At 42.4% G+C, this 26,077-nt stretch overlaps 1 protein-coding gene across 33 annotated transcripts in view; it reads right to left on the reverse strand.

Annotated features, from left to right (window-relative positions):
• The window catches only part of GTF2I (general transcription factor IIi), an 83,741-nt gene that overhangs the window by 31,007 nt on the left and 26,657 nt on the right, over nt 1-26,077 (reverse strand). For 13 of the 33 annotated variants that reach the window (XM_074264016.1, XM_074264024.1, XM_074264023.1 and 10 more), the window contains exons 4-12: nt 25,117-25,251; nt 24,018-24,201; nt 23,829-23,857; nt 22,680-22,731; nt 22,358-22,398; nt 15,266-15,343; nt 6,958-7,017; nt 4,935-4,991; nt 2,927-2,989 (exon numbers count right to left, since the gene is read on the reverse strand). In XM_074264016.1, coding sequence (XP_074120117.1) covers nt 2,927-2,989; nt 4,935-4,991; nt 6,958-7,017; nt 15,266-15,343; nt 22,358-22,398; nt 22,680-22,731; nt 23,829-23,857; nt 24,018-24,201; nt 25,117-25,251 — 699 coding nt within the window. Of the gene's footprint in view, nt 1-2,926; nt 2,990-4,929; nt 4,992-6,957; nt 7,018-15,265; nt 15,344-22,357; nt 22,399-22,679; nt 22,732-23,828; nt 23,858-24,017; nt 24,202-25,116; nt 25,252-26,077 lie in introns of those variants that run through there. The other 20 variants (XM_074264035.1, XM_074264033.1, XM_074264032.1 and 17 more) reach the window with 7 other exon arrangements.

A 26,077-nucleotide genomic window follows, 5' to 3' on the forward strand; every position in this document is an offset into this window, starting at 1 on the left:
GAAGAGACTAAGTTAGCCCAAGAAATTCCTTTCTGGAGGACTTCATCCTTCCCCCAAATAAGAGTGTGCAGTGCTTCTGTGGACTGGATGGCATCCCAAAAAGCCAGTTGTTCTCTTACTTCAAGAAGCTGAGGTCACAGCTTCCCCTGAAAGAGGTGACAGGAACCTCCTTGACATGTCTGCCTCCTCTCAGGTCAGTCTCCACATAGTGAAGGAATTAGGTCAATGAAGTTTTGCCTTTACCACCATTAAATCCAGAAGGCTTACCGATGCCTCGGATTATTAAAACAATAAACTAAAATGCACTCTATTATTTACCCCCCCCTTTTTTAAAAGATCAATCAGAAATGAAAAGGAGAGAATGTAATTCAGATTTAAGTCCTTTCTTTTTTAAAAACACTAAATCAGTTAGTTATGGAGTTTAAACTAGTAAATCAAAATATGTGCCATTTCTGGGAATAGTTGAGCAATTTTGACGTGCCTTTATCATCTTTAAAAACTAGCAACACACATGTTTAACCTCTATCAGTTTGCTTGCTATCTTGGAATGGGGGGGAGAGAGGGGGAGAAAAATTTTGGAACGCAAGGTTTTGTAAAGGTGAATGCTGAAAACTATCTTTGCATGTATTTGGAAAAATAAAATACTGTTAAAAAGCTGGCAATAGATTCAGTTTTAAATTTTTGACACTTAGAAGAGTGAAAAAGGGTAAGAGATTGATATGACAAGTAAGAAAGTGTCCAGAGTTGTAGGTATTGTTGCCCACACTCTGGGAACGCCCTAAGTTGACTTGGGATGATGGTCACAGCTTGTGTACACAGGATTGGGTCTTCCCCACTTTGGTGCCCGCCCACAGGGCCCTTTTGGCATAACCTTTTCACAGCTGCTGTCCCACAGGGACAGGTTCTACATAATAGGTGATTTCTCTTCCCCTCTTTTCAGGATTCTCCTTGACTCTTCCCCAAACCCTGATTTCAGAGTTCTGGAGGGATCTCCCTAGTAATGGAACATACTTTCAGCTTCGGAGTCCAGTAAACAAGGGTATTTGTTGTTCAAGATCAAACCAAATATTAGCTGGAGGCTCCCTACAGTTGGCTGGTCACCAAGTGATAAAACATTTTGGACACGGCAACACACCAGAATGACTTTTCAACAAAAAGGAATACCTTTTGGGTTTTTGGGGGCAGGGGAGACTGGCCTAAGGTCACTCGCTACTAAGTATCTGAGGCTAAATTTGAACTCATTTCCTTTCAATTACCAGTGTTCAATTCACTGGACCACCTAGCTGCCCCAGGAACAACAATATTAAAACTTGCTCTTAAATATAGGTATTTGCCAGTAACCGCTTATCAATGCTTAAAATTTGTCTTTTTAATTATGAACCAAAAAGCTAATGACAAACAATCTTTGAGGGGTGGTTCTGGTGGGGAGGAGACTACAGAGCTGGATCCGAGATCCCTTGGGGTACTGAACTCCTGAGGAAGGAAGGCCTTTTTCTCTGTTTTCTCCACTTAAAGTCTTGGGTGTGGCAAAAGGTGGATCAGAGCTCACTCCAAGGAGCTGACCCTGAGAGGGGGGAGCAGGGAGGGCATTTTGAAAGGCAAGAGAGCCTGTCATTCTGTACCACAAAGAACAAAAGAATATATCTAAGGTTCTCTGATAATATAATCTGTTAATTATACATTTTCCTTAACTGTTAAAGCAGAGACCCCCATCTAGATAAGTTCCCAAGTAATAAGACTGTTTTTAATGATGGCTGGCTAAAACTTTCATTCAGACTGCTCTCCTTGAATCTGTCTAGATCAAGTGCAGTTTCATAGATTGTTAGAAGCATGCAGAACACAAAGTTGAACAGGGAATTCTGAGACCAGGAACAGTGGGTGTTAGGGGAGAAAAGGAGACATCGAGGGAGACAATGTCATTTGGAGACATAAAGCGGCTCACTGGTCACTTCAAACTCATGCACTGGAGCCTGGTCTAAGGGCAAGCCCCTGCCATCCGAGTCTATCCTTCTGGAATGCCGAGCCTCCTCCGCTGAGAACACAAAGACCACGCTGGGTCTCTGCAGGCCCCCGAGTTGGGCACAAGACCTCAAAAGGCTCTCTCTGCCCAGTCATCAAAGCGCATGTGCATGCACAAGCCCAGCCATGGGAACAGCACAACTGTTGTCATAGCCTCAACCTCCGTCAATTTGGCTCCAGGAACCCTTAGAGACCATTTACCAAATTATACAAAGATAATCATCTGTGCCAGAAAATGATGCACTCAAAGTGACTAATTTTTTTTTTTTTAAATCACAAATCTTTTAAAGGGTACAGTAAGGTTTTTGAAAAGTTCTCTGAGCTACAGCTTTAAAAGAACAAACATGGGGGCTCATCTTGTGAAGGAGACTAAGGAAAATATTACAAAATGGAGTTTCAAAGAGATATACACATATATCTCTCTCCTCGCTAATTTAAAAATACTTGAGGGGGCAAGAAAATTTCGAGAAAATCCATAGAGATTTGGCGTCTGCTGCAGTATTTGCAAAGGTTGCATGCAATCACTTAATGAACAAGCAGAATTTCTTCTTAGAAAAAGATTTCTGATTTCCCCCTTTTTTACTCTACATTAAGAGATGGAATGATTCGGTGAAGTATAACCTAGTCATGTTTTGGGTTGTGGTTAGGATTTTGCCTTGTTCAAGGGATGGTTTCTTTTAGGTCCAACCTGTGGGCCAATGCCAATTTGCATGGCATAGATATGAAAATCCCACAGCATCGGAGTGCACTTATGGCAGCCTGTGCTTAATCACACATACACACTTACAGAGTTAATTTTTTCCAAACATCCTCTAAAAAGAATGAGATGCAAATTTCACAATGTGAACGTGACAGGTCTTCTATGGCTAGAGTCAAATTGTTGAATTAAGGCTTTTAGACAACTAACCTTCAATAGTCACCTCAACTTCAGGGTCCTCACTTGTTTCTGAAGGGGCATGCTGGGTAGAATCTTGAAAAAAATAAAATTCTAAAATGACATTCATTATTAAGCATTCTCCACATTTCCCAACATTTTCCAGACTTGATAATTCAAACAGCAGCCTTTCCTGACATTTTCATGTATTTTGTGCACACTACTCATAAAGCTAAACAAAAAGATTTGTTCATGAGCCTTTGAAGGGGTATAATGGGGGGAAGACGGGAAGCAGAGATTTTCAGATTCTAATAAATGAAGAGATGCCTTCATTAAGTCAGCAAATTTTTATTATTGGTTTAATAGGAAGGATATAATCATAAGTATTTCTCCATTGTCACCACATGAATACTAGGGCTATAAAAACAATCTTTCTACCTTGTGACTTTCTTTCATAAAATAAGAGTGATTTAATGTTATTCAACAATTTTTTTATGACAACACATTATAATGTGAAGAAAGAAGAATTATGACAAATACATGTAGTGCTTCTAGGGGGGAAAAAAAGGCTTAAATAAATGACAGTAAAATAAAAAATGTTTAAGGACCCTGTGGATATTCCAGAGCATGACTAGTTAAATTCAGATGTCTACAACTACTCCTCCGAATAGAACTAAATACAAGTCAAATTCCATTATAATGAAATCCTGCCTAGGCATAATGAGAGACAACCTTTCCAGAAAGCCTATAAATGACAGTGAATGACAACATTCCAACACAATGAAATAACTTCGGTCCCCCACTTTAAGTTGATTATAATGGTATCTGACCTGTATGTTTCCCCCTCTGGGTCTATGCTGGAGAGGTTTCCCTCAGGGTCAAAGTCTAGATACTTTCATACATTTAGGAACTTAACTTCCCCTCCCATGACCTCGCTTGGCCATGTCCTTCTCGTTAACATGAAAGCACGTCAACAGGAAGAGCCTCAAACTACCACTTGAAGAAGGCGCCTCTTCCAAGTGGATTCCCCCTGCCAAGGAGTTGGGCACTTTCCCCCAGAGGGTTGAGGAGTGTTGGAAGAAAGAGAAAAGAAAAAACAAGGAAACAAAAAAGGTGAGGATGTCAGAGCAAAACTGGCCTCTTTGTCCAAAAATGAGTGACCCCACAGGCCCCGGTTTTCTGGTGAGAAAATGCTTAAGAAAAATTCCAGTGAGTCGGAGACATCTGCCAGCAGCTGAGAATGGGCCTGGACGCCGCCTCTGGGAGGGAGAGGACCCACAGATGTCCAAGAAGAAACTCTCTCAACCAAAAAATTAAAACATAACGTGAGACTATCAGCAGCTTTGGAAAAGGCTCATCCCTAAGTTGTAAGCTCAAGAAATCAAACTAACTAGAGGGCCAAGAGCAAAAAGTGAATAATTGAACTGTTCTCAAAGTGGCAGACTTCTCAATTATTTATCTAACAGAGAACTTTGATGTCTCTATGATATGTTCTTAAAGGTTGGGAAATCTCCTTTAATCATTTTGTCATTTACACTCAGAAATCATTCTACGATTACAGGAAGATCTAAACATGATGCAAAAGGCTGAAATATGGGGGAAAGGGTTCTTTCATTTAAACTGTCTTTTTCCCAAGAATTTTTAAATCCAAGCCTAGCAGATAAACAGTTCTGGTTTTGGTATGTCCCATTATAACTGGAAGATGAGGTAGGTGAGTAGGGACAACAACAGAAACATTAGAATCATCAACAAATTTCTACTTACCATTCATTAAGCTTTTCATTCCCAACTTGCTTAAGTGGTCCTATATTCTGTCCCCATTTAAGATCAGAATATTGACAGATTAGTTATGTGACCTGTACCACAGTCACCAGAGATGCTAGAACTAGAGCTCAGCCTGCTGCTGAGCAGTCAGGCTGGAAAACTACCTTTAGAGTCAAATCTCTGACATCTGAAGGCAAGGAAGTCTCAGGCAAATCATCAGGCAAAAAAAAAAAAAAAAAAACCACAATTTTTAAAAAAAGCTTCTCATTTTTCTAACCTTCCACTGGTAATTCCATCTCTGTTCCTTCATTGCCCTCCGAAGAGTGATGGCTTCCTAAAATGAAAGTAAACACTCTATAATAAAGGGATTTAAAAAAAAAAAATAAAAAACCAAAAAAAAAAAAAAAACCACTTCATACCCTAAAAAATGCAGTTATAATTGCAATGCAAATGACTCAGAACCTGCATGCAACTTACATGTGGAACAAGTATCATCTGGTTTGTGTTTCAAAATTAAATTTTCCTTTTTTTATTGCTATTGTGAAAAAATTTAATTAAATTTTTTTTTTTGATCACTCATTCTCTACCCCTCCCCACCCCAAATAGGGAAAAAATTGCTTCTGGTTTGTGAGTTCTAAAGACAAACTATTTTACTTTTTGATGATAATTAAAACTATGGCCAATTAATTACAAATCAATGTTATACTTTAAAACTATCACATTTATATTCCTAAGACACAAATATTCATCATCTGTCAAAAAAGAAGAAAAACAAACATCTTCTTCCTTTGCTCAGAGTGAATCCCAGATGGTAAAGTTTAGGGGTGCCTTGTTTTCCTTTAGAGGTGCAAACCTTGCCTGGTATATTCTTACTCTCAAGGTCACAGAGGACACTGCTACCCATTGCAATCGCTACCCAACACTTTCATCAGTGACATGGTCTGAACAAATATACACAGAACCCTCATGTACCTTAAGTGTAAATCACAGAAATGAAAGCAATGTCTTGTTCAAGGCTGAAATCAGGACTCTTGCCATCAGGAACAAATGATCTCAGTGATCCAACAGGGGAAATCAAAGAAGGAGTGAATAAATATAAGGAAAAACCCTTTGAGTCACCATCTTGGTCTATCCCCTTGGCTGTGCAGAACCATCAGTCACGTTTGCCCAAAAAGGCATCACATGGGCCCGGGTCACTTAGTCCAACGCCCTCACCTCTGCTTTCTGCTCTTGCTTCATTCTCAGAGCTATAGCCCTAGTCAGACACGCTTCTACATGGACTGTGTACATATGTTCGTTAGATAGGTGGGAATATGTATACATACACATACTTATGTGTACATCTCTTATCTGTGGCTATGTATATAAATTGGGAAAGTCCAGTCTACTTCTCCTCTGGTATCTTAGAACACTTGCAATTATCCCTCTAACATCATGCTCCGCATCTGTTCATTTCTTCATATCTCATTGATCCACAAGTGATTTCAATGCTAACTCCCCAAACATGTATTAGCTCTTTCCAACTCCCGATGCACAGGGGAGAGATAGGAAATATATATATCCACTAGATTCAAGTTTATTTGAAATCTGACAAGTTAACTTGTGAAATACTAAGTTTTTTGGGACGGGGATAGTAACTAATAATGAAGTTAAGAACAGCAGAATGGGCTTTATAAAGGGAAAGGAGAAAAAAAAAAAATCACATGTCAACTCTGTCCTTGCTTACCCTCACAGAATTATTGTGAGGAAATAAATCAGGAAACAAAAGTCTAATCTTGACTACTGTGAAAACAGGGCTCTCCTATAAGTCAAAAATCAAACACTTGAAAATGACAAAATATCTGATTATATGGAAACAAAAGATAATGATTTCTAGCTGATTTTAAACATTATAATATTAATATTGACACTTCTAACAATACAAGTACCAGAGTTCCATCCACACCAATGTAGAATATAAGATACAGATATGTACATTCAAAAAGTGTGGCCCTTTATTTCTGGAAAAGACTCATGAGGTTTTACCCTATGAAAAATTAGGATAATATGTTGAAAATGTACTGGTCCCATTCAAGTTTATTTCTATATGCCTGCAAAAAGTTCTAAGATGCTTTCTCTAAGATAAATAAGCTCTATCAATAGAGTTAAGAGAGATCAACATAAGTTCAATTTTTCTTTTTCAATTTAAGAAGTTGTAAAAATTCAAATGGTAATATTATAGCACAGTTTATGCAATGTAGAAATTGAACATTAAATATTAACACTGTTCTCTCTGAGAAACAGAAGAGAAAAATATATACCTTGAAAAGGCTTCGAAAGGGGGAGTTTTTCATCAACACCACCAGTTTCAGAAGGGCCTGCTTTGGAATACAAAGATAATAACTTAAAGTGTAATCCCAAAAAGTCTCTTCTGGATCATGTAAGTCAACAAATGCATATTTTTTATGTGACACAATAGCCTTCTCATGAAGATAAAAGGCAAAACAAAAGAAAAATAAATGGATGCATGAATGATGTCAGTCCATTGAGTTATATTAATGGAACAAGTACATTCAGCCAAATTCATTCACAGAAACAGTTAAGACAATTTCTAAGTCCACACATTGTGACAATGAATGACAAGGAGACATATGGTGTGAATGGAAATGATACATAAAAGGATTCAACTAGATAGAGTTAGTTTAAATAAGGCCCAAGTTGATTAAAGCAAAACATTTTTTTTCTCATGCAGGTAATAGGAAGCAGTAAGTCAAACACAACACTGATTTATTCCATCATTCCAGCCCTAAGCAGATTTAAATGTTGATAATGTTCAGTGAAAAATCCCAAGTGAATCAAAACATGTCAAACCAAAAATAATAATAATTTATAATAATAAAGTTTCCTTTTCTAAAAACTACACCTTTTTTGTAACACAATGGACCAATTTCCTTTCAAGTGCCACCTTCTCAGAAAATACCTTTTAAATTTAAAGGACCCTTCACAAAATATATAAAATTCTTAGCATTCCATTTGTTTAAAGCACCTACAAAAGTTATAATAAGGGGCAGCTAGTTGGTGTAGTGGATAGAGCAGCAGCCCTGAAGTCAGGAGGACCTGTCAAATCTGGCCTCTTCCTAGCTGTGTGACCCTGGGCAAGTCACTTAACCCCAATTGTGCCTCAGCAAAAAATAAAATATTAAAAGTTATAATAAACTAAAAAGCCTGGCTTTTAAAAGGCACTGTTTTTTTGTTTTTACTTTTTAATTAGGGGACAGGTAGAATGTTAAGTTAAGAGTGTGGAGAATTGCCATGATGGAACCCCTTTCCAGCAACAACTCTATAACTTCATGCAAGGTTAAATGGCTCGGTCATGGTCCTTCAATTAGTGGTGGTCACAGAACTTGACCAAAGGTTTTCCCCTCCTATCACCTTAGGGTTAGTTAGAACTAGAAGAGTCCAGCTAGTCCAATCTTCTCAATTTTATAAACAAGGTCCTAAAAGATCTAAAAGGTTCTTGGCTGGTGGCTCACAGACCATGGACAAATTACAAAGACATCTGTGAGGAAAAAAAATCTATACCTTTATTAATCTCCAACATGGAACATTTCCTCCAAATATTTAAAACCATTATTCTGAAAGATGTCACCAAACAAGCTAAGATATTTAATAAAGCTTGGGGGGAGGGAAGGAAGCAACCTAAAAAAAAAAAAATGGCATCAAGCAATAACTGCTTCAAATGGAGGAAGACTCCGATTATCCCAAATCTTTTCTATTTGGAATTCATCTGGGGAAAGCAAACAACCCAAGAGATACCGAGAGAAGGAAATGTAGAATATCAAGACAAGACTCAGAAAGTGCTTATTTAATGACTTAAGTCATCTCATTTGGTTTCCATTAATAGTCAAGATTTTTTTTTAGTCTAATTCATATTAAAAAAAAAAAATGTTTATCCAAAGGTGGATACAAAGTTCCAACATAAGCAAAACTGGGTGCCAGCCCCCATTGCTTATTCTCTTCCCCCACTTCTCCAACTTTCACCAGCACAAAATATTGTTAACCAGGGAGGGTTTCCAGGGGCTTGAGCACTTTGGGGAGAACGCACCATAAGAGACAACAAGAATACGGAAGCATGGGAAAACATCTCAACTGATGCAAAGCGAAGTAAGCATGATGCCCCAGCAAGTGAAATGGAGAGAATAAAAGTTCTTAACACTGAAGATGACATAATGGCGTGAAAATGTCCCTCCCAACTTTTTGGACAAGTGGAAGCTTATGTGTTTGGAACTCTGCAGCAGAGTGGAGGGAGTGGTTGGGCTTTTTTCATTTTTTTTTTATTCTTTGTTAAAAGATACGATGCTTGGAGTGAAGAAGAAAAAAGATGCATGTCAGGAAACAAAGGCAATATAAAAACAAAATCTGGCAATAAAACAGTTTTAAAAGAATGTGCTAAAATAGTTTTTAAATTGATATTAATTGAATTAAAGATTCTTTTGGAATCTAAGATACATTTTCAGAGGCAGCTCAGTGGCTCGGGGCCTAGAGTCAGGAAGAGCTGAGTTCAAATTCAGCTCAGACACTGACTAGCTGGGTGATCCTGGACAAATGACAATCTCTACCTTAATCAAGCACATAGCTCCTGGCACTTTGTCCTTAGCCACAGATGTTCAAAACTGGTCCCAACTCTTGTTTAAGTGATTTATACTAGAGAAAATTTCTCCTGACTATATTATGCTAAGCTTGTTTTAAGATCATTGAACTTTTGTCTCATTTTACGATTGTCTCCAATTATAAAATATGTATTTAGAAGGTCATTACTAGAAACATTTGGCAACTACATGCTGACATCTGGGTCGTGAACCAGATGAAAAAACACGCCAGCTCCTAGTTCTCTGCAGTTTCCTCTTACTTTCACAGGGATTTCTGGCAGAGGCTGAAAGGAGAGAAAAAGAACAACCCCCCAAGTTCCTCCTTTGTCTGAAAGCTTCCATTTTTTGGTGCCCAAGTTTGGTCCAACACCGGAGCTACAGAGAGCAGAGCCTGAGGTCGGTAAGATTCTTCTTCCAAGAATCCAAATATCGCCTCAGGCACCTCCTACCGGGACCTGCCCAAGTCACTTCACCCTGCTAGCCTCACTTCCTCAACGGGAAAATAATCTGCACAAGGAAATGGCAATCACCAAGAAAACCCCCAAAGAGTCCCCCACAGTCAGAGTGAATCCCAGGTCCTCGGGAAGAACTTCTGGGGTCTCAGCTCAGGGAAGAAAGTTCAGGGTCTCTCCTCAGAGGACAAAGGCACAGAAGGCAATATGGCACACTGCTCCCCCAAGCCAGGCAAGGAACTGTGAGGGCCGAGTCTTTTTGGAAACAGGGAGACAGCTCCAATCTTAGTTGTTTGTAAAGTGCTTCAGATGCCCCCAAAAGCTCGATCAGTGGAGGTCACTATTATAGATTCCTGGCTTCTCCCTCTTTTGTGAAGGCCCACTGGCAAAGCATAGCCCGCCTTTACGGAGTACTAGTGGAAACAGGATTTTCAGCCATGGTTGCTGTGATCCCGCCTCCTTCAGGGGGCTGAATACCTCTGGTTTTAGGTTATTGATCTGGGGGCTGGGAGGCTCCTATGGATTTTCCCTTCCCTCACTAAAGGGAGGGCAGGAAGGCTCCTTGCGGCACAGTCCTGGGTAAAACGCAAAGGAGCCGTGGAAAGAATTTGTCTGAGGGAGCCCCTTATGGAGGGAACAGTTTAAGATTCCTCTCAGGAGACCCCAGTGCCTTCATCTCCTGAAAGGAGCAAGCCTGATTTTGCTAAGAGAGCTTTGTCTGAAATGTATGAAGAGCTTTACTGCACCATATGTACTCAGGGCCTCCCACTGTATGCTTTCCTGTCTGGTATAGATGGGAAATGCCATGACATTACTAAATGTGTGAAAAAGACATTATTAACTTATTGCTACATATAAAGTACATTTAAATACTGGTATCAAACTTACTTTCAAGATTAAATATATCTTTAGTAAAATCATAGCGAGACTTTTAGAAGGCCAAAAAGAAAATGTCTATATTCATAGCCAATATTCTTCTTGTCCACAAAGGTATAATGATTTAACAAAACCAACAGTCTAGAAATCAGGGGTCGGCCTTACTTTGTGTCAGAGACCCTCTTTGGCAGTCAGGAAATAGATCCCTTCTCAAAATAATATTTTAAAGCCATAACCAAAAACTACATAGGCTTTCAAAGAAACCAAAGATTGGTGATAATGAAAGTGTCATTTATTTCCTTCCCTTCCCATCTGAGTTTATGGAATCTCTGAAATCTATCTAGTACGCCAGTATTATTATGCTTACACCCACTATTGCTTTGCCTTTCTGAAAACAGCTCATTCCACAATAACTTAGCAAACATCTACTGCACGTAAGGTATTGTAAAGAGCAAACCAGAGTTTTCCCTCTCTAGAGCCGATATTCTATTGGGAGGAAAAGCCCATCCACAAATAGGGAAAAGGAAATTTCTACAAAAGGATAGAGTAGAAGGAATCCAGGAAAAGATTTTGGAAGGAGGGATATGAGTTGGATCCTGAAATAAGAAAGAAGTCTAAGGCAATGAAGAAGAGGAAAGGCAAGGATCCCAGGTCTACTTGAATCTAGACCACCAAGAAGATGTGGTAAACTGACTGAGCAAAAAAGTTGAGAAAGAGGGAAGCATTTTAAAATAATTTTTGCTAACAAAGCAGAGAGCACTGGTTATGTAATCCAAGTCAAAAGAAGTGATAACCTATAAAAAACGTAGTATAAAACTTTTTTAAATCCTGCTTTCATTTATGAGGAAAAGGGCATCATGGGAAGCAATAATTTCACAAAGCCACAGATATTTTAAAAAGTCAGTATCACCCTATGGAACAAAAAAAGATATATTTGCTTCATTGTTATGTATACTGAAACTTCAATCCAAAATCAGAATCAGATAAATTTTCAACGGGATAGAAATTCAATTTTTTAGTTAAGATCAGACCTTTCAAGTTGGAAGTTAGGTGACCACAAGCACATTACTGGCATACCACAAAGCATCATTTTATGAGACTGGGATTCTCTATGGTCCTATCGGGACTGCTGGGGTTCGGGGCGGAAGGGAACACTGCAGTCCTGAAAGACTGTTTTCAGTAAGGAGGTAGGAGGAACGACTGGATACCAAGATACACCGACTGACTCCAAATCCAGTGTTCTTTCTCCGTGAAGATCAAAGAAGAGTGTTCGGATGACTAACACCGATGAAGACCAAAGATCACTCTGGACACGCGGGATATGGGGGGGGGGGTAGGGCTGTGGGGGAGCTCCACACCAGAGTGGGGGGAGCCCACGGAGAGCCAAGCAGAGTGACCGCAGAACTTCCAGGCTAGAGGGGGCTCAGGAGAGCCAGTCTGCTCAAAGAGTGAGGGAAGAACAGCTTCAAAAGATCTGATCGACCACATCCAAGACTGCTCCAAATCAATGAAAGAAATGAAAAAGCGTCTGTTCTCCCTCACAGGAAGAGCACAGATAAAGAGTAAGGAGCCAACTTCGGCAGGAGAGAAACCGGCGCCAGAATTCTGACGGAGGAGAAAAATGACCGGCCAGGCATTTAATGGGCCTATAATCTAAGGAGGTCAAAGACATGGAGAGCCCAGAGCTTCCCAGCAACAACCTGCCAACAAAATGGCTCCTCACTGACTGAGGAACAGCTGAGCAAATTGGGGTGTGTCAGGGGATGACTACTATGCTGTTAAGAACTAGGGAGTTCAGAGAACCAGGGAGGGCTTATGCTGGAGAACTCACACAGGGGCCAGAAAAGCTCAGATGGTGAGGTCATCTGGACAGTCACCACCAGCAAGAGGCAGAAGCTCTCCTCAGAACACCCTGGGTTACTGTAATGACCAATAAGGGCCCTGGGAAGGGGTGAGAAAGCCTCTTGTTCCTCGCAGCAAGGAGGAAAGAGAAAGGATCGAGAATGTGCTAGACTCGGTCCCATCCATGGTCGGGGTCATTTGGGTTTTTACTTAACTTTTTTCCTTGACATCAGGGAGAGTTTATCTCTCGGTGGCAAGGATGACGACGTGTGCGTATGAAAAGGAGAAGTTTACATTTATTTATATATATTTATATTTTTATAAATACATACATATATATATGTAGATATATATATATATATATATATATTTATTTAAATTAAAATTTATATCAGTAATAGCTATTGGCAAAAACAAAAAGCCAATAAACTTTAGGTCCAACATGGTCCAGAGTTTTGGGCAGGAGGAGTAAAGTCATCAATTCTCCACCTACCTACCCTCTCCATCTTTGTGAGTGTACGGTAGCAACTAGGTCTCCAGTGCCTTTTGCTATTCTACAGGGTATTACTTACCTATGGTAGTTGTCGATGTTTTAAGGAATCATTTCTACTGTTTTGCTCAGGTCTTTCTCATTTCTAATGCTTTCCTACTTAAATTCTACGATGACTGACACAAAGAATGCAGATTATGAGTATGAAACTTGGTTTATGAACACACAAAATAAAAGCGGACAGAATCACAGTACAATCAAGAGCACAGTACAGCACGACATATTGAAGCATGCATACCTGCAAAGGGTTAGCATTTTCAAAAGAAAGGAATTCATTAAGAAGTATAAATGAAGTCACCTAAACTATAAACAATGGTATATTAGCATGTAAATATACTTGTAAATTTATTTAGTGAAAACCTTCCCAGCAAGCAATTTTCACCTGGGATACTTCTGACTTTCTAACTAGCCTCAAGTTTCTTTTTAAAAAGATTAAGTTGAAACTGTTTTGCTCCAGTTCATAAAAGCATACAAGACAATTATCGGTCTCCAAGTGTCCCCTACACATGACCCAGCACATTCCATGTGCCTAACTAGAGCCTCCTCTAGGAAGCTTCAGCTGAACTTAGGCTGACATTTTCCCATAGATCACAGCACTTTTTTTTTTTGGCCTAAAATTATGACCCAGCCTCAACCTCTTATTCCTGGCAGAACCACAGCACATTTTTTTACTTACTTCTCCACCATAACGCAGATAACTATGACCCCAAATCAACCTCTTACACCTTTAACCAGAATGCTTTAAAAAAAAAAAAAAACCATAAAGGGCCAGTACAAAGCAAAACTCAGCCAGCAGTGGCTGTATGAAAGGTGGCTCCTGTCCAGACTTTCCTGGGCTTCTAGTTAATTAAACAACAGAAAGTTCTTCCTGTCTGCTCTGCAGGATTAGTAAAGAAAGGTTAGAATTTTCACTCCCCAAATTATCAAACAACTTCCAAACCATTTCTATCACAAAACCCTCTTCCTTTTTCACAGATTGTGTAAGATACTCCAGGAGGTGGAAAAAACCCAACATCCTCTTGCTTGATTATTTTAGGAGGGGAAACTTGTTAGGGCCTTCCCTCCAAACAAGGGAAAATTAAGTAAGATTGGACATGATAAAGAAAAGCAGCAAGCTCCCAAGAACTCTGAACACTCTTTGGAACCTCCAACTTTCTCTGAAATAAAGCTACTTTTCCCCCTCCTACCAGAATTGATAAAACAAACAAAATGGTCTGTTTTTGTAACTATTCGTACCCAAACTTTCTCTTCTGCTACTTTTCACCATATAGTTCAGCTACATTACTGATTAAATCAGACTCTTGTGCGCTAACTGCAACTGTGGGAAACTCCAAACTGAGCAGCGAGAGGGTTTCATGGAATGGAGCCTGTGTATGAAATTCGGAATAGGAGGAACAGAGCTGGAATAACCAAGTTTGGCCAGGGTATGCAGCACAACGATTAATAACATGCACCACGCACAAACTGAGCTCGTGCACTTCAGAAAATGTTAATAAGCAACTCCTTTCGGAGGCTGCATCCACTTTTAAGAGGGTCCCGAGCATTTGCTTAGGGCCAGCCCCTGGGGGTGCCAAGGGAGAGCTCATCCCCAGCCTCAAAAAACTCCCTTTTCTCTCCTATCCAAAGTTATTCCCGGGCAAATGTTATTAGAGGGCCACAAACAGTTTTAAGGCAGGGCAACGTTAATTTTATTTAAATGGCTACCACAGACAAGTCATTCCAAGGGTCCAGCCTGAAACACAAACAGCTTAGCCCACAAGCCACGGGAGATCTGGGCCAGAAAACCCACCCCCACCCAAATCGGCCGATAGCAGAGCAGCCCTTTAAAGAAAAATTAAAAAAACAACAAAAAAAACACAGAAGGCTCTCTGCCAAGTAGCAATAGATGCTAAAACAGACCAAGTCTACTCGTTTCTGATCCATTCCTTCCCCATTCATGAAAGGAGAAAGTAAAATACGACAAAAACTGGGGCTTTGAACTAACTTTTTATCGGTGACTTAAATCCCAGATGAAAGGACCCAGAAGGTGTCACAGGGCCGGGCTACGAAGGCGCTTAAAGGAGAAACAAAGGCCCCAGAGCAGACAAAATGCACTGTTTTGACCCAGAAGCGCCGGGCACCCGGGCAAGGGCCAGAGAGGAATCCTCCTGTGCCTCCCTTCCTGAGCCTTCTCTTCCTCCAAGGCCCCCCTCTACCCCCCCAGCTTTCCCCCAGGAGGGTCGTGACCCCCTCAGCGGCCCCAGCTTCCGGGGGGCTTTACCTTGCACGTTGTACTGGTAATAGTCAGGGTCTTCCGATTCCTCTTTCACCGTCACAGCTGCCATTTCCAGTGAAATGCCTTTAAAAACAAAACCAAAAGCATTACCAATTTTCCCAGCAGCCTCCGCAGCGAGGGAAGAGCCTACTTTTCCACCATTTCCAGACCCGGGCAGGAGAGGGGTCCCGCCCTTGCCTGCGGGTTGGGATTGCTCTTGATAAGCCGCAGCCTCAAAAGTCTCCCGTTTGGTTCCGGAGGAGAGCAGGGGGAGAGAGCTCCCTCAGCGCCCGCCACCTTCCAGATACTTTTTGGTTAGGCAGAGAAAAGCTCCGAGGGCCCCGCTCCAGCTGCCTGTGCAAACAAGCTTCCTCAGCAGTTAGGCCCCAGGCCGGCCTCGACTTCCTCCTCCTCCTCCTCCTCCCAGCCAGCAGGAAGCTTACCCTCCAGCAGCTTCCAGTCTGGGCCCCTCCCTGTCCGTGAGCTCACATCAGCGGGCCAATGGAGACTCTCAGGCCAGCCTTCCCTCCTCCCACTCCCAACATCCCCACCCAGAAGTCAGCTTCCTGGGCCAGAGGCCAGTCCCCTCCCCTCGACCCCGGGGCCCCGCGGCTCCAGCTGGGCTTCCTGGGCCCCAGCAGGGGGCCCCCTCAGGCTAGTGCCCTTAGTGTTTGGGGTCTCCGGGACAAGGCCGCAGCCTAGGCTTTCTCCCCTCACTCTCGGGCCTCTCCCGCCCTCTTTCCCCAGCAAGCTTCTGGGGAATTTTTAGGACTTCCCCCCCCTGGTTCTTCCTGTACAGGGCCTCGAAGGTCTGGGTTCTAAAGGGATGGCCCGGGGGATGTCCCCACACCTTGTGCCCCTTCTCGGCCCATCCTCTGACTTCCCTTCCGAGGGCCCGAACCCCTGTTTGCAGACCCCAGGCTCTCCAGGGGAGGCACGTCGGGGTGAGGGATGGGATGGGAGAGGGTTTAAACCTTACACAATCTGGGTGGGTCAATTCGGCCTCCATCCCTTCCCCCAGACCCTGGAGCAACTTTGCCCTTTAATTTAACCCCACTCAGAGACCCTCCTCCCAGGAGGCAATAGCTCCATCTCCACCCAAGGGTTCCCCTTCCCCAGCCAGCTTTCACCTGCCCCACCCCAAGGGGCAGGACACCCAAGTGAAAGAAACTGCCTGAGGCTCCCGAGGACCACACTTCTCCCAATTGCCTAAAGCCCAAAGGAGGAGGGGGCTGGGGCTGCCAGGAAATCCACTTCCTTTTTAAATGCCTGCATCCTCCCTAGGCTCCAGGACTGAGCACCAGGTGGCACTAAGTGCCCCCCAAAAGGCCCTCTCCCTCCAGGACCATTAAGGACCCACCCCCCTCAAAAGCAATCTGGAACAGTGGGGTGCTGGGGCTAGTCACCACTTACTTCCTGACCTCTGTTTCTTATTCGGCATTCAGCTGAGTTTTCCTGGTCTTGGGGCAACCTGGGCTAAAATGTCGCCTCTTGGCGAGCCAGGAGCCGTTTCCTGGCTCCCACCTGCCCCTAACTCCAGAGGGACAAAGTTTCCCTTTGAAACAGCTCAGCTGCCCAGGTGTGGTGAGTGAAGATGGAGCCAGGAATCCCAACCAGTCATGGTCTGCAAGCCCATCATGGTGGAAGCGCTACGGAGGTGTCCAGTGGCCTAGTGGGGCTGGCCCAGTGCTACTAGATCAGTGTTCCTAGACAACCTTGTCCCCCCCAAGAGTGTCCCAAACCTGCCCCCAAAAAGGGTCTATTGTTTTCTGGATCTTTAATCCTCCTTTGAAGTTCCAAAAAGTTCCAGGAATCCCAAAGCACTCCCAACATGCACCCAAAATACAAAGTGGAAATAACTGCAAAAAATGATGCAGAATTTATTTCTCTCATTAAAGTAAAACTCACTCACTAAAACTTACTGAAACTCCTAACCCCACGAGTTCGAAGACTCTACTGAAAACTTGGTTGTCAATGCCATATGCCTCCCTGGATTCGAGCACTTAGTAGGTCTCTTACATCTTTGTACCATAAATACATACATGCTTGCAGCAGTAGAAATGATGTGAAGGAGCAAAGTCCAACTAAGATTACAGGGCTGACAAACCTGTAAAACCGTAAGGCAGCCTGGGTGCATCCTTATTGTAAGAAGCCTTGTTAAAATGGTCTAAGATAACAATAAAGGGGGCACAAATTTTGCTCAAACTTAATCAAATGTTTAAGAGAGAATCCTTAAGTAGGAGTTAGCTATTTAAAAATGTGGTAGAAATTATTAAAAGAAACCATGACATAATCTAGTGAGAAAACACTAGGAGCTTTGACATTTAAAGTTCAAATATTTTGTTTAAAGAAAAAAAATTCATACTGTTCCATGAAAAAGCAAATTATCTTAATTTAGCAATAATCTACATGGCTAAAATGAGGAGGGTGGGGTGGACTGTGGAGATGGGTAAATATCTTTATACATTTAAAAATATTATAAAGCTGACTTCTAAAATACTCTCCATAATACTACCCAGTTATTGGATTCCTGTAAATCAAACAATAGTCTTTTATTAATAAGCACCTAATGTGTACAGGTACTGCATTGTCTTTCCCGGAAACTTTTATTTAGTATTCAGTGGTATTATGAAATAGAAATCAACTCAATTTGTTCAGAGAATGCTGCTTCAAAGGTGGACAAAAATACATTTGAATATATTTATACACTTAATTGATTTCTTGATTTTAATTTATTTAATTGATTAATGTGCAAGAACCTCTGCTCTCAAAGAGTCCTAAGCAGAGAAACAAAGCTAACCACCTTTAGGAGCAGCAGGACACACAAGTAGCAGAACTCAAGAGGTAGCCATCCACACTAAGATATTCAATCAAAGAAATGAGGCTGCTGCTGCTCCACATTTCTTCCTTTGGGAGGGTTTGGGGGAACGTGATTTGTAAAGGACAAAAAGGAAAAGGCAGATGGGAGGAGGCGGACCACTGCAGGCATGTGGAGGATGTGGAGAAAAATGGGCCTGGCATGGAGGTGGGAGAATTAGCACGTGTTCTGCATAGTGGGAAGGAAACTGGATCAGTGGTGGCCAGATAAATGCACGCTTCCACGGAGATCATGACCGCGAGGCAACAATCCCAGAGATGGCTTGTCCTTCCCAAGGGAAGTCCCTTTGCTGGATGCACAGTTTGATCACCTTTCTGAAAACCAGCAATCCTAAGGTACTTAGGGCAGCACGCTTCCTGGTTTTCCCCTTTGGGGGATCCCCACAAACAGCCACAAGCCCCCCTTCTCCTGGTGCAACAGGTATCAGGGAGGGTCCTCAAGGAGGGTCTGGTGTGTCCATGGAGGATGGGAATGAGGTCTCCTATCTTTTCATTTCCCTTTGGGTTGTCATTTTAATTCTTCATATATCCTAGGACATGTAGCCATCAGCAAAGAACAATAAGAGCCTGAACAAGAATGGGGCTAAAGCTTTTGAGATGGCGAGAGCCTGACCTCACTCGCCAATATGCTTTTTAAAATGAATGTGAACCACTAAGACCCACTGCTCTAATTTCTGTAGAGTTCACAGGATGACCTGAGAAAGCCTGATATCCTTCAACTCAGGGGTTTTTGGACTTTTGGTGAAATTAGTGGAACTGTTGTCAGAATGGTATTTTTAAATACATAAACAAGACATAGGACTGTACATAAAATAGTTATTACAAAAATAAAATTATCAAAATACTTTAAGACAAATTCACAAAATTCCTAAGTCCCTCATTATATAGATAAGGACATTGAAGCATGTAAGTTAAATTCCTTTCCCAGAGTTAAGCTTTGAACTCTTATATTCTAGAGCTCAATTCGAGCAATCTATAAATAGTAGCTTCAGGAAAATATCACAGAAAGGGATTTTTGAGATTTTTACCCATCTTTCCAGACTCTAGGAAAACACACTGCACTTCCTCTTTGAAGGAAGTTCTTTTCACTGACATGTTATTTATGTCTTATATAATTCTGATGTACAATCTTCAGAAAAATGTTTTAAAATACTTTTAAAAAGCGCTTAATTTCCACTAGACAATAAATAATAAAAATGGCAGTGTAATTTGTTTCCCATCCACGTTCACAAACCATGGAAGCCAAGCAAAAGACCCTGGCCTCAGGAGAAGGTTACGAATGCAACTTCTGTCTCCTGTTCCTGTCAAGGCTTTTGTGAAGGTGCAGACCTGAGCCCCACCAACTCCCCGCCACCTCCTCATGTTCTGGAGCTGTCGGTAAAGAAACGTCTGCATTCGTGAGAGCCGAGCTCTTGATCTGTGCCGCTTCTTTAAATGCCAATCGCAGATCTTCTTTTTCAAAGCACCTTGGCCTCTGATCCCCCTTTAGATTTGATCCTGGAGCCCCTCCTCCTGGTTTTCCCCACAAATGCCCCTGGCCCGCTCGGATGGACCTCACGCTCAGGTTTTTCACCTTCCCATGGGTTTTGCCAATGTGCAGGTGGTTATTTGGGAGGCTTGCTTCGGCCATCTCATAGCGCAGTCTCTTAGGAAATGTGGCCTTTCAGACTCGTCTCATTTCTTCACTCACCATTTTTTAGTCAGCAGCTTTACAGATCGGGTTTGAGATAGATCAGTATATCGGAACTGCAGGAGCTACAGAAACCATCTATTCCAACCCCAATTGGACAAAGAATGTCTTCAGTAACATCCACCTCTAGGAAAGGGGAAGAGGTCACTGAACTTCTGCTTAGAAAGCTCCAGGGAGAGGAGACCGCCTCCCCATCCAGAAACAGTCTGTTTCTGGTTTTTCCTTGGGCCTCTCTTCTGTAATTACAGAGTGCCTCCGGCCTTCTCACATTTATCTGCTGCCTCAATTTGATCTTTAGTCTGACCTCTGCCCTACCCAAGACTGCTGACTGCGGGCTGATTCTGCAAGAACCGCTCTGTGCAATTTCTTCTCTTAGTGTCAGCTTCGTAGCTGATGGCGACACAGGTCCACGGACTGGACGGTCACCTTGTCCAGGCAGTAAATGATCCATGTAAAAGTAATTCTCAGTTCTCAGAAGGAGGAGGCTGCATTTGCCCCTCGGGCTTGGGTTTGCCCACCCTTGCTCTAATGCAAACCCCTCACTTTATAGGTGAGAAAACAGAAAGGGGAGCAAAGTAAGCTAATAAAGGACATAGTTGGGATTGAAGAGCAGCTCCTGTGACTAAATCCAGTGCAAAACATTTGATCAAGTTTCCCACACATATCATAAATGATATGAACCTCCAACTATTTGGATGGTAAAGAGTAATCCTAAATGTTTACATGTGGACTCAGCAGGGGCTCAGAAAAGTTCCAGCAGCCTGTGCTTGGTCTTCTGCCATTTAACCCTAATTGGAGAAAAGAACTTAAAGTGTTCTCAACAAATCTGCCAATGACAAAGGCCTGGATAGGCTAGCTATGACACTAAATGGCAGTTAGGTTTTCAGAAGCTGACCTACAGGGAACAACGTAAGGTCTCACACTGACTTAAAACCAAGCTCCTGAAATACCAACATGGAGGAAGGAAGCCTGCGCACAAAGCAGCTCAAGGGACCACCTCAGATGCACTGAATGAGCTACAGTGGCCAGGAATAAGGAGACAGACTAGTCCCAGTTGGTCCTGGTCCAAAGTGCAACAACTCCATGCCCGGTTCTGAGCCCACTCCACCTGCCTAGGGAAAGCTCTCCAGGCTCTTGGGGATCAGAAGAAGAAACTGTGAGTAACAGAATCAGGAAAAACTTGGGGAGAAAACATACTTGTCTTCCAGTATCTGAAGAAGGGGCGCTGCCAGGAAGAAGAAAACCAGAGGCAGCAGGAAATGATGGAGAAAACACTGGGCTCAGAATGAGTTAGACCAGAGCTCAAAAATGCCTTACTGGATTATTCTGTGACCTTGGGCTTGGGGGGCCCAGAGGCCAAAGGAAGACTTCTGGCTAACATCAAGGACTACAAGGGAGAAGCTTCCCTCACACCTTAAGATATTTGCCGGCTGGCAGGTTAAAAAGAGCCTTTTTGTTCAAGCGGACTCACTAGCCACGGGGGTCAAATTTTCCTGACCTACCTTTTCCTTAAGAAAGTATGACCAGGTAGGAGCCGGCTACCCTCCTGGACCAGCAAGGATAAGAGCGGATCATTCACTTATAAAATTACAGAGGCAACACGCCAGCTCCGCTGGGTACTCATGAGGAAAGGCCACGACTGGCAGCAGGAGGCCGGGCAGGGATCCCATTTGCTAGGGCATCAGACAAATTGTACAAATGAGCAGCATGGGCAGGGGGGTGGGTGGGGGAGAAATGAGTAGCATGGGCCCCAGGGAGAGGGAGCAGGGCAGGGGGCCCCCATCTAAGTCTCCTTTTCTTGGTGCTTTGGGAGGAACAGACAAATCCTATCATCTCAAAGTCACTGGTAAAACTTCCAAGGTATCAGCTCCTGGTGGACTTCCTGTGGGTCTGTCTGCGACTGTGGAAGCCTGTATTTTGTGCCTCCAGGGACTAGAACCCCAATAGCAGCACCTCAGCGGGTCCCCTGGTTCTGCACCCATATGTGAATTTTGGTTAATGTCTGATGACTTTTAAGTTATGCTCCTTGGATCTTTGGGATGGTCTGTGCGAAACGGGGAAGTTCCCCCTTTGCAAGCTTATTTCCCACTAAAACTTCCTGACTGAAAGCAAGAGGTGGAAAAGGGACAGAACAAGATGCAATTTTAACACAGATACTAGAGTCAATCCAGGAGGCAACTGGGGAGTAAAATGGACAGTGACGGGTGTTCCTTCTTCCTCGGCCACTTGAGAGCGGTGGGATGATGCCAAGCTCTGAACCTCCCTCAGCCACAGCCCCTTCATCTATAAAAAAGGGACCAAGGACAGGTCCCACCCCTCAGGACTGTTCGCATAAAATCCAAGCAGGTAATGCATGTAAAGCATCTGCCAACCTTAACCTTCATATGTGCAATGCTGTGACATCATATCATGGTTCTTCTTACTACCAAATGAATGCATAAAAAGCACAGCCTTTCCTTTGAATGCAAAGAGTTGTGAAAGTATTTTGTTTTATATTTTACTTTTGAAAAATCCTAATTAATCATACATACCAGAATCTTCAGTTGGCTCAGTTTTCACTTTTATAGGACAGCTAAAAGAAAAAGAGGTAAGAGTAAAAACTAGTGAATGAATAATGAAAAGCAACTTTATTGGCACCTGGGGACTACCTACACTGGATTGGTCATAATAGTGTGCAATGCCCAAGTCTGAAATTACATATTAATCTGAGAGCATTTGTTGGATAAATATTTTCTATGAAAAATGTTAAAATGCTAAAAATCTGCATAAATCTAAATTACCTTTTTAATACTGTTATTCAAAAACAAAACAAAACACTTTCCCACTGCTAAAGTTTGAGTTTATAATCCTTACCTTCCACCTGGGGATGATATTCTCGACCTTTCTGAGTCAGATGCACGACCACCTGGGAAGAGAAACAAAAGGGGTTACGTTGTCTTATAGCCATAAAATGATTTAAAATTTCCCAAAGCACTTGATAATTATTAAGAGATATTGGGAAAACCAGAAAAATGTGAGCATTTTGTAGATAAATGATAGAAGCAAAGTTAGCAAATGAAACTGTAATAATCCCTAACACCTTGACTCACCTGGTTCTAACTATCCCTGCATCCCCAGCCCTTGCCTCAAAACAGCAGCGGGGTTTCCAATGAACCCAAGATATTTTAAGGATATATCCTTGCAAAGTCATAAAGAGTCAGTTCAACTCGGTTCTCATCAAGGGACAGATGCTGGATGTGGCTGCTAATGTTTAACACTAATTAATAATTATGTTAATATATATTAATAATAATTCTAATGTTTAACAAATAGAGGGGATTTAAAACAATGGGGGATGGGAGAGTAACCCCTCCCACCGCAACTAGCCCAACTAGGCTGGCAACAAATGTGTCCAGTCTCCTCTCAGTTTTCACTCTGAGGGTGAGAACAAGTAAGAGTGAAACCTCCCTCCCCCATAAGACACTGCAGCAAGAGATTACTTTGCCAGGATAAAGTGCCTTTCGTCATTGTGAGGAACAAAAAAACGAAAGGTTATTCTGTTTCCTCTCCCTTACAAATGCCTTTCCTCACAGATTTCTTACTCGGCCTTTCTTAAGCTCCTTTATGACATCAGTTTAAAAGTAATCTGATCACCAATCGTTAGAGCTTCAGACCTAAGTAGAAAAAAGCTTACTTAAAATAATGCCTTGAAATCTCAGAGTCCCAAGCTCTTCCACATATAATCTCCCCTCCCCTCCCAACATCTCTAAGAAGTGGGGGAGGGTTACTAGACCTATTTTATCTGTGGAAAAATGAGGGACAAGAAACTCCCTGGAGAATGCCAAGTTTGGCCGAGCTACCAGGAGGCCTCAACCTTCCAGGCCCTACTCTTAAACAGTGGGTCCCAGCAACAGAGATTTACAAATTTCTTTTTAAAAGCCAGAAACCAGAAACTGGGGAAAAAAAGCATGGAGCAGACTCGGTGACCAGACTGACAACCTTTCAGAATAAGGGACCACTTACCCAGCTGCTTCTTTGGCTCCAGGAAAGGTCTGCATGAAAAGAAAGAAAAACATCGCCAATATTATCCACGTGGTTAAATACTCCTGGCTTATAAACCGAACATCATTACCAACAACAATAAGCTACAAGAAAGAACTCTTAGAGGAAGCCCCATGACGGACGGCTGAAGGAGGCATGGGGCACTCTTACCTCTTAATGATGAAAGAAATCCCTGCCTTGTTCTCCAAAATCCATTTCAGCGTGGTGACATCATAGTTCTCTGGGTGTTTGAAGGCCACTCCCTCAGGAAGTCCCTGCACCACAACAGCCGACTGGTCCCTCAGCATCTTCTCATATGGAACAGGTACCACTGTGGACTTGCCTAAAGCTTTTCCTAGAGGGATAAGAAGGGACAAAGACCATAAAAACCTACCAGAATAAGTTAAATATTTGCAATAGATGTGAATAAGGAAATCGGGAAGATGCCTCCCATTCCCAAACAAAAGCTGAATGTTGGAGCATTCGACACAAACCACCTTGGGATCGAAGACAAGGGCAGCAGCTGGGAACCTCGCTGTCCCCAGGGGAGGACCAGACCACTGAGTGACAGCAGAGGCCGGACCTCCGGCGGGCCTGCTGGGAAACAAAGGCATGCCAAAGCAGACACACTCCCAAGGGTTAGGTACTGGGAAGCCATCTTTCTCGTGCCCAAAAAACTACTGGTAAACGCGCCCTCCAGCTGAAGAATTAAATTCCTAACATGCTCCAGAGCCTGATCTAGAACTGGAATCCCGCTCCCCAGAGGCAGGCTTAGCATTCAGCCACAGCAGACGTGGGGCTGTGTACCCCAAAAGTACTATGAGCCTGGGCTAGCCACTTGCCTGCCTTGTTGGGGGCTTCTCGAGCCACGTGGCTGACTTGGCCAAATCTGGATGCAGTTTCACCCTTCAAGCAAACAACAGATACCTCTAAGAGGTGCTTTTGCCTAGCAACATAGACCCCAAACAGCAACAAAGGTAAGATTCAGAAATGTGATTGTTTACAGACAAGAGAAGGCTCAGATATTCCACGATGGCATAGATACAATCCTTTCTTCCTTAAGACTGTTTAATCCAATGCCTGCAAATCAATCTCTTAAAATGGTTTTCTTTACAAAGTTTACAAGATAAACTTAATAGTTAAAAACACAAAGCATCTTAAAATAGTTGCCCCTAAGTAAAACTGCCTGTGCCAAGGGCTTACTGTGTTTGGAGGAATTGTGGGGTTGCTCAAAAAATGGCCACCATCAGAAAAGCTACTCAGTGTTTACCGTAGCAAAAGCAGAAATAGTCCTCCACTGTTTTTCTAAGAGTTTCAATCTCAACAGCGTCAACAGTCGTCCTATTCGGGTGGGATGTGGCCCTCATCTTGTGAAGCTCTGCCGCCTTTTCCCCTTCTGCGACACCTGCAATGACATATGAGGGATGAAAATCTCCTTGAGCCTATAGGAACGAACACACACACACACACTGCAATCCAGTCAATATCATCTCAAATTGGGGGAGCAGGTGGAGGGAAGGAAAAGAAACAAAACTGATAATAATACAAAAGTTACCTAAAAGATGGTGAAGATATTAAAAAAAAAAAATTGCTCTAAACCACTACATATCAGAGAAATGCAAATTAAGACAACTCTGAGGTACCACCTCACAACTCTTAGATTAGCTAAGATAGCAGGGGAAAAAATGATAAATATTGGAGGGGATTTGGGAAAACTGGGACACTAATACAATGTTGGTGGGGTTGTGAATTGATCCAACCACTCTGGAGAGCAATTATAACTGCCCAAAGGACTATCAAAATATGCATACCCTTTGATCCAGCAGTGTTTCTACTGGGCTTGTATCCCAAAGAGATCATAAAGGAGAGAAAGAGACCCACATGTGCAAAAATGCTTGTGGCAGTCCTTTTGGTAGTGGCAAGAAATTGGACACTGAGTGGATGCCCATTAGTTGGGGAATGACCAAATAAGTTATGGTATATGAATGTTATGGAATACTATTTTTCTATAAGAAACGATCAGCAGGATGATTTTAGAGGGGCCTGGAGAGATTTACATAAACTGATGCTAAACAAACTGAACCAATAGATCATTATACACGACAACAAGAAGATTATGTGATGATCAATTTTGATGGACTTGGCTCTTTTCAACCATGAGGTGATTCAGGCCATTTCCAATAGACTTGTGATAGAGAGAGCATCTGCAGCCAGAGGGAGGACAGTGGGAA

This window comes from Sminthopsis crassicaudata, chromosome 4 (genome assembly GCF_048593235.1).
Source record: "Sminthopsis crassicaudata isolate SCR6 chromosome 4, ASM4859323v1, whole genome shotgun sequence".
Taxonomy (NCBI): domain Eukaryota; kingdom Metazoa; phylum Chordata; class Mammalia; order Dasyuromorphia; family Dasyuridae; genus Sminthopsis; species Sminthopsis crassicaudata.